General features: G+C 54.1%; 3 protein-coding genes across 4 annotated transcripts; 1 reads left to right on the plus strand and 2 right to left on the minus strand.

The window, feature by feature from the left end:
* Positions 1 to 2,416: 2,416 nt before the first annotated feature.
* On the minus strand, positions 2,417 to 3,590 carry Oxld1 (oxidoreductase like domain containing 1). Its single transcript, XM_051159203.1, has 2 exons — positions 3,366 to 3,590; positions 2,417 to 2,862 (listed from the first exon to the last, which is right to left on the minus strand). The coding sequence occupies exons 1-2, from the start codon at positions 3,558 to 3,560 to the stop codon at positions 2,440 to 2,442; spliced, it is 618 nt and encodes a 205-aa protein (XP_051015160.1). The 5' UTR covers positions 3,561 to 3,590; the 3' UTR covers positions 2,417 to 2,439.
* A 99-nt stretch (positions 3,591 to 3,689) lies between these two features.
* On the plus strand, positions 3,690 to 7,084 carry Ccdc137 (coiled-coil domain containing 137). Its single transcript, XM_051159305.1, has 6 exons — positions 3,690 to 3,823; positions 4,134 to 4,267; positions 4,735 to 4,957; positions 6,199 to 6,281; positions 6,440 to 6,519; positions 6,648 to 7,084. The coding sequence occupies exons 1-6, from the start codon at positions 3,690 to 3,692 to the stop codon at positions 6,861 to 6,863; spliced, it is 870 nt and encodes a 289-aa protein (XP_051015262.1). The 3' UTR covers positions 6,864 to 7,084.
* A 2,876-nt stretch (positions 7,085 to 9,960) lies between these two features.
* Positions 9,961 to 12,409, minus strand: Arl16 (ADP ribosylation factor like GTPase 16). Of its 2 annotated transcripts, XM_051159209.1 has the most exons (5): positions 12,320 to 12,409; positions 12,133 to 12,189; positions 11,721 to 11,834; positions 10,295 to 10,410; positions 9,961 to 10,179 (listed from the first exon to the last, which is right to left on the minus strand). In XM_051159209.1, the coding sequence occupies exons 1-5, from the start codon at positions 12,362 to 12,364 to the stop codon at positions 10,008 to 10,010; spliced, it is 504 nt and encodes a 167-aa protein (XP_051015166.1). In that variant the 5' UTR covers positions 12,365 to 12,409; the 3' UTR covers positions 9,961 to 10,007. The 2 variants fall into 2 exon arrangements, 1 of the variants encoding a protein (XP_051015166.1); XR_007832050.1 differs by lacking the exon at positions 9,961 to 10,179 and having other exon boundaries at positions 10,288 to 10,410; positions 12,133 to 12,209; positions 12,320 to 12,397.
* Positions 12,410 to 12,417: the final 8 nt, after the last annotated feature.

Below are 12,417 nucleotides of genomic sequence, written 5' to 3' on the forward strand. Positions count from 1 at the left end.
CTGCATGTACACCCGCAGTCCAGAAGAGGGAGGGCGCCAGATCTCAGTACAGATGGCTGACAGCCACCATGTGGGTGCTGGGAAAATGAACTCAGGACCTCTGGAAGAACAGCCAGTGTTCTTAACTGCTGAGTCCTCAGATCAGCTTCCCCTGCTCCCCTTCCCCCACATTCATCTGTATGAAGTTTGGATAGAATTAGTTTGTTTGTTTGTTTGTTTGTTTTTATGGTATTTTTGCCTGCGTGTATGTCTGTGTCAGAACCCTTGGGACCGGCGCTACAGAGAGATGTGAGCTGCCACCCCGACCGTCCGGAAGAGCAACCAGAGCTCCCAACCACTGGACTTCTCTGCAGACCCTTGTTTTTTCTTTTTAAACACATGGTCTTAAGTAGCCCCAGGCTGGCCTCACGCCACCACGTAGCTAAGGATGGTCGCAAAGACCTTGCCCACCTCTGCCTCCCAAGTCCTGGAATTACAGGCATGTGCCAACACAGCCAGCTCCCCACACGCCTGTGTTGGACCTCTGTCTTCTACACTGAAGTGGTGTGGGAGGCATGCTACGCTGCTAGTGTCTGGTCCACCATGGGGCATTTCATAGATATGGTGGCAAATACCCAGGGATTAAACTGATGCAGGCAAGACAAGACGCAGGCCAGTATGGCAGAGTCAGAGGTCTTGAGTGCCACATGCCCAGGAGCAGACCTGGGCCCACGGCAAAGGGCTGGCCAGTGACTTTTCTTTGGCGGCATCTCATACCACATGACATTACTGGGCTTTGCCACAATTACCAAATGCTGGAAATGCTGGCGTTTGTAGGATCGACTGGTGTCAACATTTCCTGGGGGTGTGAAACAAATGTCTACCTAGCCCAGGCAGGGCACTAATGACAGCAGGAAAACGGTTCCACCCAAATCCAGCTTGGTGAACCGGTGAGCTCATTGGCGAATCCTACAGGAGCGTGGATGATCAAAGACAGCTGCATCACCAGAAAGCCATCCCATCAAGAGTGGTGACTCAGGCTGGGCGGTGACAGCACACGCCTTAATCCCAGAGGAGGCAGAGGCGAGTTCCAAGACAGCCAGGGCTGCACAGAGAAACCCTGGGGAGGAGAGGGGAAGGGTGACCAGTCACAAAGGTTGTGCCTGGGGCTTTCTACACAACTTGCCGGCAGCTCAGCTAGTTCAGTCTCTATTTTCCAGAAACTGTTCACTGACTGTCTTATCTTAGGGAGGGCTCTGTGTATTTTGCAAGTTTTCGGAGCTTTCTGGGCCTGTCTTGTTTACCTATTGGGTCCTGTGAACTTCTTTTTGAAGGAGGTGCTTTCAATCCATAGTAAGAAGTTACGAGTCTGGGACCTAACAAGTGTCGTCACACTGTCATGTCTACCTGGGCCCAGCTGAGTCCTTTGGATGACATGCACAGTCTGTCCATGATACCACTAACGAAGTGCCCCTACTTTCTGATGTTGTCATCCGTGTAAAATACCAAACATGGAAAAAGCCCTATTCATCAGCCCAAACCCTACAGGAAGTCACTTTATAATCCTAGCTTTCCCTTTAACTGAGGTGTAGTGGACACAAGTGCCTTTTTTTAAAAAAAAGATTTTATTGTGTATACAGTGCTCTGTCTGCATGTACACCTGCAGGCCTGAAGAGGGCATCATCAGATCACATTATAGATGGTTGTGAGCCATCATGTGGTTGCTGGGATTGAACTCAGGACCTCTCGAAGAGCAAGTGGTACTTTTTTTTTCTTTTTTTCTTTTTTTTTTTTTTTTTTTTTTTTGAGACAGGCGGGTTTCTCTGTGTTATCTTGGCTGTCCTGAACTCCCTTTATAGACCAGGCTGGCCTCAAACTCAGTGATCCGCCTGCCTCTGCCTCACTGGGATTAAAGGCGTCCACCACACCCGGCCAGGTGGAGTTCTTAACCACTGAGCTATCGTTCCAGCTGGCCCAAATACATTTAAGCTCAGTCCTTGCTGGTGTCTGGCAGCTCGCTCTGGAGCCCAATGCCCAGACCGCTTTGGTTATTCTAGCAGTACTCAGAAATCTGAGGGTGACCTCACTACCACCTGGTAGAAACATCTCCCTCAGGACTTAGAAGGAGACAGGGAATAGCTAGGCCCCTCCCAGGGGATGGTTCTTATTTACCACAGGTTGGAACCAGAGCTCACCGTCAGCAGGACATCCCAGGCACACTGGGCCTGGAGTGGCTCCTGTCACAGGAGTGCTCAGCAGGGACACACAGCCCGTTTAGGAATGCTTTCTTCGACAAGACAACACAAAGGCTGCCGCACGCCTGACAGGGAGGATTTCTTTATTCAGCAGTGAAGCTGTTACACAGTAATTCTTTTTCCTGGCAGACGCAGGGAGTGCAGTGGTCCTGTCGCTGCTTAAGCATAGCATTCGACTGTGGCAAGGAGTCCCAGGTGAGCGGGCTCAGGCTCCGTTCTGCATGCGGAGCCGGATCTCCATTCTGAGGAAGGCCTTGAGGTTCTCATCGGTCACGTGCTCCTCTAGAAGGGCCAGGGCCCGCTCCCCACCATCCTGGCAGTGCCTCAGCAGAGCTTCTGCGTAGTCTACCCACACACAGTTAGGACAGCCACTCATGCAGCAGTTTGTGGGGGGCTGGAGCTCAGGTGGCAGAGAGTATGGGGGCCCTACGAGGCTCCCCTGGGGCTGGGAGGCCTCTGGCTCCCTGTCATCCTCTGCACCCACTCGGAAACCTTCTTCCCCGTGGTCCATGCCCAGCTTTCTGCAGCCATCAGTGGCTCGCGCTGGAGTATGGTGGCCGTGAAGAACCCTGTGTCTCCCGCGGGGAGGAATCTGGCAGCAGTCCCAGATGGAGAACTGGTGTGTCCCCTGCCAAGAGGTGACAATCAGTACGACTCCCCAGGAAGCTGGTAAAGCGCTGTTCCCAGCTCTGGGGAATGGCCTGCCTTCCTCGCACTGGAATGGAACAAGCTATTACATATTTCACTTCTGTATAGCGTTCCACAGGTAGGGAAACAGACATCCTGGTTGGTTGGAGAAGACACTTGTTAAGGGCCAAGGGTCCTCCGGGAAACAACTCCAGATCAAACAGATGACTGATCCTGGATAGGACAGGGGAAAGCCATGGAGCCGGTTGACCCTCATCAGCCAGCTATCTAGCTAAGCACGTCTCTGACCATGCGGACCGTCTGCACCTTCCTCAGTCCCTCCATCCTTCCATCACTTAACAAGAGAAGCGCAAGGGATATCGGGTCACCCCATTTTTCGTCTCTAACGCCTCAAAGGCCCTCGGGTCCCCTTCCCTGCTGACCCTGGTCACTAAATGTGACTCTTGCAACTTATTTGCCCACTAGCTCCTCTGGGGCCCCGACCTGAAGAGAGCTCTTAGTGAGCGCGCTGATCATGACTCCTCCAAGCGCTGGCCGCCCTCCCGGACCTAGGATACCCGGGCTGCGCGAAAGACTTCCGGCAACCCGGCTGCCGCTCAGCTGGAGGGAAGGAGTCCTGCGCCACAGCGTAGCCAGGACTCGGCCTCCCCGGGACAAGCTCTGCAGCAGCAGCAGCATTCCCACCGCGGGTCCGGACGCCGGGGCCAATGAGCTTCGGACGGAGGGCAGGAAGCGGAAGTGATGCTCACGGGGCGGGACTTGCCAGAGGGCGGAAGTAGTTTCGTGCGGGGCGCTCCTAGGGTACCAATGGCGGGGCGTGGGCGCGCAGTCCAAGCTGCCGGGCGGTCGGCCGGCGTTGGGGACCCGGGACAGCCGCAGGCGCGGAGGCAGCAGCAGTCGCAGGGACAGCAGCGCTCGGCTTCACGGCTCGGACAGCGTAGGTGGGTGTGAGAGGATGGGAGGGGAGAGGACCCGGTTGGGAACCTCAGCCCAGGCACACGCTCCGCCATGTATTGGATGGACACGTTCCGGGTATGAGGCCAGGGTGCCAGCCTCCCTGGGGCTTTCGTAGCGCCTTTTGCCTCAGTACGCTGAGAAAAATCCAGTTCAAGGCAGCCCGGGTCGAGGGTGAGGAGAGGACCGTCTCTGTTCATGGGCCCTGCCCCGTTTCTTTACAGGCTTAGTCCTTACTCTTGTTGTGCTTATGTGGTACTTTGGAAAAGCCACACTCCTCCTTGGTTATCTTATCAGGAAGGAAAAGAAGAAAGTGAACTGCAAACCGAAGAACCAGGATGAGCAAGAAATCCCTTTCCGGCTCCGAGAGATTATGAGGAGCCAACAGGAGATGAAAAAGCCGCTAAGTAACAAGAGGAGAAAGAGGGATGGTATGTGCAGCGGGGCCCCCACCAGAGCTCTCTCTGAACCCCTTCCTTTGTGCAGATCCTTAAAGGCGTTTGAAGTAGGAGAAGCACACCACGACCCAGTGCTGGGGGTGCAAGGTATGGGAGGAGCACTGAAAGAGGGCCGCCCAGGGCAGATTTTATCTTTCATCTTTGTTTGATAGGGTGTTTCTAGGTAGCCCTGGCTGGCCTCAAACTCAAAGTCAGTTTACCTCCACCTCCTGAGTCCAGGTGTGTGCCATCTCTCTGGCTCCTTGGTTCACCTGCGTTGCAGTGGCCGTCTTTTGACGGGAGCCAGTAGGTCATGCGATCATATCTGGGGCTGCCCTGAACTGGGTGCGCATGTCGTTAAGCCTGATCTTCCCCTCTTGTGGCCATAGGAGGGTCATGATCACCGGCTGTTCACCTGTCACCACCACGCAGTCCTCAGCCTGGGTGTCCTCTGTCTTCAGCCCAGGTGGCTTTCAAGAAGACGTTGGAAAAGGAAGCAAAAGGAGAGGAGCCAGACATCGCCGTCCCCACGTTCAGGCAAAGGAAGGGGGAGTCCGACGCCGCCTACGTCCAGCGCATGGAGCAGGAGGCCCAGCACGTGCTGTTTCTTAGCAAGAACCAGGCCATCCGGCAGCCAGAGGTGCAGGAAGTTCCCAAGAAGGAGAAGTCTGAGCGGAAGAAAGCGTGAGTTGAGGCCAGGGGTCCCCGTGGTGTAGGGCTGAGGGCTCTGGTGACCGAGGCCCCCGTGGTGCAGGGCTGAGGGCTCTGGTGACCGAGGTCCTCATGGTGCAGGGCTGTGGGCTCTGGTGACTGAGGCCCCCGTGGTGCAGGGCTGAGGGCTCTGGTGACTGAGGCCCCCGTGGTGCAGGGCTGTGGGCTCTGATTATATTCTCTGGTGACAGTGCCTTGGCAGTCAGCCTTGTACATCCCATCTGATGACTCATGAGAATCATAAGAAGTTAAAACTTTGATCATATAATCCTCTCAGCATGGGAGCTGGAGCCTCAAAGATCTTGTTTCTGTTTTGTTTTTACTCTGGAAACCCTGGTCTTAGAGTGGGACAGGAAGGGCGAGTGTTTGCCTTGGCTCCACTGCTGCAGGAAAGTGGAAAAAGCGAAGCTTGGGGTCTGCTACAGGAAAACTTGCTGGGTGGTAGACATATTCTCTCCAAGGGGGTCACCCTGTGGAGTGACGGTGTGAGGCGGTTTGTAGCCTGCCACCCGCACAGTGGTGAGGTTGTCTCTAGTGTTCCTCTTGGTCTGGGAGAGATTTGAGTTTGTGTTGTTTGTGCAAGTTCTGTACACCGAACGGGATAATGTCGCTGTAACAATGCTGAGATGTGCTTCTGTAGTGTCCATATGGATAGTGTCCAGCCAGAGAAGCCGACCACAAGCCTGGGTTCCGCCTGCTCAGGCCACCCCCGGCTTGTGCACTGGGAGAGGGATGATTTCCTCAAAAAAACAAAGCAAGCCCGTTGGAAGGCAGAGGCAGGTGGATCTCTGTGAGTTCGAGGCCAGCCTTGTCTACAAAGCGAGTCCAGGATAGCCAGGGATACACGGAGAAACCCTGCCTTGAAAAACAAATAAACAAAAAAACCCCCCAAAACCTAAAAACCACACACACACTCTTTTCAGGGAGAATCAGCCTGGGCTTTCTGACGTGGAAAAGAAACTGTAGCCATGGCTGGTGGCTCATGCCTGTAATTCCAGGGTCCAGGCGGCCGGCTGTGCATTCAGGCCAGACAGGGCCTCAAACAGAATGGTGACCAAGAGTAGCCACATTGCTTGTTCTCACTTCACTGATACAGAAACACGTGTCTTTGTGCTGCTCAGCGGTGTGATGGGATTGCTTTCTACTTCCTTCTCTATTATAGGCATGTGAGCCAAAGCCCTAGGAATCTGGAAAGTGTGTGCTTTTTTCCCTAGGTTCCAGAGGCGGCGACTTGAAAAAGCCCAGAAGAAAAAGGAGGCAAGAGCAGTGGAAAGGCTGGAGCAGGAGTTGCTAAAAGGTAGCTCTTCCCACTAGACCTCCTCGGTGGCCCCGTGGACTCTCCTAGGTTCACCGCTACTAGGGGCCATGGATGAGTGAGTTCTGTAGCCCTCAAGAAAGGGAGAGTGGGTGGGTGAGTCAGAAATGTTACGGGCTTTGTGTTCACTGTCTCGGCAGATACTGTGAAGTTCGGAGAAGTTGCGCTGCGGCCCCCAGAGCTGACAGTCCAGCCTAGAAGGAGCACATGCAGAGATGCGGTGTGTGGGGGTGTCCCAGGGGCCATCCTGGTCCCGCTGGGGAACAAAAGTGTCCTGGCCCAGGACCTTCCTAAGGGGCTATTAGCTGCTGGACCATCTAAAACCCTTTGCCACCTTCCCTTCCTCAGCCTGGCAAGAAATCGCTAATGCTGAAGATGCTTCTGGGCTCTGGTGGTGTGTCCCCGGCTCCAGCCACTTCACTGGCTCGTCAGCGGATCCTTGAGGAAGAGCGGGAGCGGGCTGTGCAGGCTTACAGAGCCCTGAAGAAGCTACAGCGACAAGAAGTGACACCTGGACAGCCACCCGGTAGCTCTTCCCCGAGGAAGCTCCAGGCTTGTCTGTGATGCAGAGACTTTGGGGTCCACTGCCCTGGGAACTGGCCTGGGAGCTGCTAACCTGGGAAGAGAGAGCGGGTGCGCAGATGGTTGTCCCCGGAAAGGAGCCTTAGTGTAGGCTTTCCATATGGAGGCCGGGTGCTTTAAGGATGAGTGACCAACAGTGGCTCCCGTCTCACACAGGGCAGGCTCCCCAGCACTTGGCTGAGGCACCGCTGGGAGGGCTTGTGCTTCCCAGAGCCTAGCTTCATTCTGAAACACGGCTCAGCTGATAGACACCAAGAGCACGGTAGCAAGGACCCAATCCCTTGATGCAGCTGATTCCTGAAGCGGCTGGGGTAGGTCAGTCTGTTGTCTTAGGAGGCTCCCACGGGCTCAGTGCAGCCACGGCAAGGCTCTCAGGACAGTGAAAGAGCAGACTTACCCAGTGCAGGGTAGGGCCAGCAGTCAGCACTTGCTGACCAGAACCTAGCCCAGGCTTGGTTTGGATGCTTGGGGTGTCAGTACTGGCTGGGTGCCTTGCGCCATCAACATGAGCCAGGCTTCTGTGGTAGGACAGTGGAATATTTCTACCCAGAGGGCAGAGGCAGAAGACTTGGGAGTTCCAAGCAAGTCCTGACTTACAGCCAGCGCGAGGCCGCCTCAACTACAAGGGGCTGTGTCTCAAAACCTGCTTAGACCTGAAGAGCTAAGATTGGACGCTGCGGGGAGCCCACAGACCCCTGCCAGGCCTTCGGAGCTTCCTCTAGCAAAGCTGCAGCGGAGGGGAGTGCTTTAGTCCCTCCTTCCAGATGTGCGTTTTCCAAAGTGAAGATTAACGCTTTGCTCTCTTTGAAGTCTGTGCCTTTGCTGTCTGACATGACACACTCAGCTGAGTGCTTAGACACACACCCATCAGGGCTAGGGCCAGGGCCCAGAGCCACTTATCAGCTGTAGGCTTTTGAGGGTGTTTTTTTTTTGGGGGGGAGCAATGCAACCATCCAGCTGAAGCACTGGCCAGCTCTGTAGCCAACTGTGAACTGCACTGAAGAACTCTAACTGGCCGGGCGTGGTGGCGCACGCCTGTAATCCCAGCACACAGGAGGCGGAGGCAGGCAGATCGCTATGAGTTTGAGGCCAGCCTGGTCTACAAAGCGAGTCCAGGACAGCCAGGGCTACACAGAGAAACCCTGTCTCTGAAAAACCAAAGAGGAAAACAAAAGAACTCTGTCCCTAAAGAGCCCATGCCTGCATGTAGTTGAGCGTGTCTTAGTCTCTGTAGCTTTTTCTTTTTTTTTTTTTTTTTTTTTTTGTCTCTGTAGCTTTTATGAGTCACATCCATGCTTCCAGGTAGGATCTACTGAGCGCTGCTTCTAATCAAAATACCTTCATTAAACCCTAATGGCCCAGGGCTAGCGGGGGAAGGGCCGAGAGTTTCAGCCCCAGATACCTCATCTGAGGACACAGCCTAGGCTCCCTCTCCCCTCCTGACCTGGCTGCCCCACCATCAGGCAGTTAGGATTCACCACCTGACAGCTCTCAGGCTCCGCTCCTCCTCCAACCTTATGAGTGTCCCCCCTCAGACCCTGTATCTCCTGAGTATGCAGATGAAGTAGCTTTAAACACTGCTGTCCTGGGTGGTTGGACATGGCCACACAAACCTTGCCCCAGAGGCTAAAGTCCCCGCCCCACCCCAGTAAGCTCAACCAGTACCCCAGAGCTGTCCCTGGGTGTGCGCTGCCTGCACACTCACCCCCAACCGACACCCTGTGTTGCACCCATACACCCTGGCTAAGCTTCCCTCGCCCAGCCCAGCCCAGTGCACTTCCTGGAGGGAGGAAAGTGAGTGTGGAGCAGCAGAAGTACAGCTCTGCTTCATTACAAAGGACTGTTGACCTGCTCTGTGCTCAAGCCTTCTCCATAGACCTTGGGCCTAATGGTGAGGAGCCGTGCGTCTAGCGTGGTTTTCCTGCACTCCTCACTTCTGTATGAAGGCCATGTCCCAGCTCTGGTCTTTGCTGCCATCTTGGACGCCTGACATTGACGGGATGGCTGGGGCAGCGCCACTGCGGGGTCAGGACCAAGTGGGTACTGAGGTGCACACATAGAAATTAGGTCTTGATGGTATAGAGGATGGAGATCTCACTGACGCACAGGTAAAGCTATCAAGTGCTCTAAACTGCTTTATAAATCCCAGCAGAATGTTGCCATCTCCTGTGTCCACCTGAGCCTCCTCTTGTCCACCTGTGGGAACTGATACCACACCACCACACACACGTCTTTGAGCACAAAAAGCTTATTGAATAAATGAACCAACTAAAACACTTGTTTCTGGTGAGGTCACTCCCCCATATTTGTTTTTTGAGACCTTGTCTCACTATATAGACCAGAATTCAGAGATCCTACTGCCTCCCAAGTATTAAGATTAAAGGAAGCCCCACCACGTCCCGTCCCCTTCACATCAGTGGCCCTTCCATTTAGTCTCTTGAGTAGATCAAGCCACAGGCATGTACTACCACATCCTGCCCATTAAAAAAAATTTTATTATGTATACAGTGTCCTGGCTGCATATACACCTGCAGGCCAGAAGAGGGCATCAGATCACATTACAGATGGTTTTGAACCACCATGTGGTTGCTGGGAATTTGGAAGCAGGCGGTTCTCTTAACCACTGAGCCATCTCTCCAGCTCCCCTGCCTGGTTTTTGTCTCTCATTTGAGAAACTGTTCTTATTTTCATTACTTTTCTATTTCTCTGGGAGTGTGTTCAGGATATCAGACACTCAGAAGGCAGAGCTTGCACTATAAAGATCTGTGCTCAGCGGAGCTGTGCAGTACAAAGCACAGAGACAGAAGCGCAGGGTTCCCTGGTGGGAGTCCCAGCAGCACTTCTCTGGATGGAAGATGGCAGTCAGCCGCCTGCAGCCTGTCCTCAGTCTTGGGAGCATACTTCAGATGACGGTGGCGTCTACGCAGTGTGCTCGCCAACGCATCCTTGCACGGGTGCCTGCCGGGCTGCTGTCAGAACAGGATGACGGTGGCGTCTACACAGTGTGCTTGCCCACGCATCCTTGCACGGGTGCCTAAAGGCCTGCTGTCAGAACAGACCTTCCTAGGCCATCAGCATCCTTCAGCTCCTAGGCACAGGGTGAGTCGGCCATGCTCCTTCATGCAGTCAGCTGCTGCATCTGTGTTGGTCCTGGAGCCAGAGCAGCACTGTTGCCAGCCCAGTGCCGTTCCTGGCACTTGTTTCTACCGTGGTGATGTTCTGCGTGGCACAAGCGATAATGTCTGGAAGCCTGATTAATGACTTTATTTCCTCCATGGTCATGTGACAGGGAAGGTCACTGCAGATGGAGAAGCACTTCATCAAAGCAGGGCCCCCCACAGATTACCCCCAGCTGCACTGAAGCACAGCAGCTCCCGGGGATCCCCTGGCCTCCACCCTCCCCGGCCCCATACATTTTATTGAAGAGTATCAGGACGGAGGCATTTGCAAGTTCTTGTGCAGAAAGGAGACCCAAGAGCTGTACGCAGGATGCGGAGAGCTGGGTGGGGTTAGAGGCATCCATCACGAACTAGGGAAAAGGAAAACATGCTCTGGAAGACAGTCCTGAGCAACGCTCCACATGGACACCACACAAATGACTCAGGAAGAGCACAGCAACACAGTGCAGCCAAACTGTGACACCAGCCTGGGTTTTTTAAATTTTTGTTTTTAAGATTTATTAAGTACACAGGTTCTGTCTGTCTGTGTGCCTGCATGCCAAAAGAGGGCACCAGATCTCATTATAGATGATTGTGAGCAACATGTGGTTGCTGGGAATTGAACTCAGGACCCCCAGAGGAGCAGTCAGTGCTCTTAACCTCTGAGAGATCTCTCTAGCCTTTGAAGACAATGACTTTTTTTTTCTTTTTTCTTTTCTTTTTTTCGCTTTCCGAGACAGCGTTTCTCTGTGTAACAGCTCTAGCTGTCCTGGAACTCTTTCTGTAGACCAGGCTGGCCTGGAACTCACAGAGATCCTCCTGCCTCTGCCATCCCAAGATGGCAAAGACTTTTTAAAACAATAATTTCTTAGCCAGGCATGGTGGCACATGCCTTTAATCCCAGCACTTGGGAGGCAGAGGCAGGTGAATTGCTGTGAGTTGGAGGCCAGTCTGGTCTACAAAGTGAGTCCAGGTCAGCCAAGGCTACACAGAGAAACCTTATCTTGAAAAACCAAAACCAAAACCAAAAAAACAAAACCCAATCATTTCTTAGCCAGGCGCGTAGTGGCACATGCCTTTAATCCCAGCACTCTGGGAGGCAGAGGCAGGAGGGTATCTGCCAGTTCAAGGCCAGCCTGGTCTACAGAGACAGTCCAGAACAGCCAAGGCTACACAGAGAAACTCTGTCTTGAACAACCAAACTAATCATTTCTTTATGATGCTGGAGATTGAGCCTAGGGCGTCAAGCGTAGCTAGGCAAGCACTCTCGTTTTTAAGCAACAGGAAATAGGCAGCAAAGGGGAATTGTATGAACATGACCTGGTGTCTTTTTAAGTACAGTCGACTGTGGCCATCAGTTCTCCATCCCAGAATCTGGAGCCCCTTCCTTCTAGGATGGGACCCACAAGAGGGATCAAGAAATGTTGGGCATATTGAGGTACCAAGCCATGGAACAACAGTGCCTCCATAAAAGCAGGGTTCGGTACTTGGTAGTTCAGGGACAGACAAACTGTCCAAAAAAGGCAGAGGCAGGCGGATCTCTGTGAGTTCGAGGCCAGCCTGGTCTACAAAGTGAGTCCAGGACAGCCAAGGCTACACAGAAAAACCCTGTCTCAGAAAACCAAAAGAAAGAAAGAAGGAAAAAAAAAAAAAAAAAAAAAAACTTTAAGTATTGACCCACCAGGAGCGAATGGCAGTTTCCATAGTAACTTGACCAAATGGGGCTCATGCACCCTCCGAGCTCTCGGATGGTGATCTTCCTGTGGACCACGATGTCAGTGAGGTTGGTGCCCACCTGTAGAAAAAGCCACAATGCACAGAGACCAGTGCAAGCCGTGTGCCGTTGTAACCCCCTGAACGGCAGCTCCTCGGTGTGGAGGAGCTAAGCCAGCCCTCCGGTAGAGCTCGCCACCAAGGACAGCAGGGGACTCCAAGGCAACGTCAAACACAGAGATGGGCCCTGAGGCGACAGCGAACTGAGGCTCTGGGGAGGGGAGAGCAGCTGTCCCGGGCGGGAGCTCCTCTCCCGAAGGCAGTTCGCAACCCACTGAGCACCGGCAGCAGGGTTTCCCCCGGGAGAGGCGGGCACCTACCGTGGGGCGCGTGGGCGGAGGCTCTCCCAGCTCGCCCTTGGCATCTCTGGAGCTCAGCTGTACGTGCGGTCAAGGGTCTGAGTGACGCAGACGGCCGCGATGAACGGCCACGGTGTGCACCCCACCCCAGCCCCGCCCGGGTCCTCCTGCCCACGGGGCGCGGAAGGATATTCTGCAGGCGCTTCACCAGAAGGGTCTTCCCGACGCCCGCAGCCCCCAGCAGGAGACACATCCCAGGTGGGGTCCAGGCACTGGGACCTCCGGGGTGACGCCGTGAGGCCCGCC

Source organism: Acomys russatus, chromosome 16 (genome assembly GCF_903995435.1).
Source record: "Acomys russatus chromosome 16, mAcoRus1.1, whole genome shotgun sequence".
Taxonomy (NCBI): Eukaryota; Metazoa; Chordata; class Mammalia; order Rodentia; family Muridae; genus Acomys; species Acomys russatus.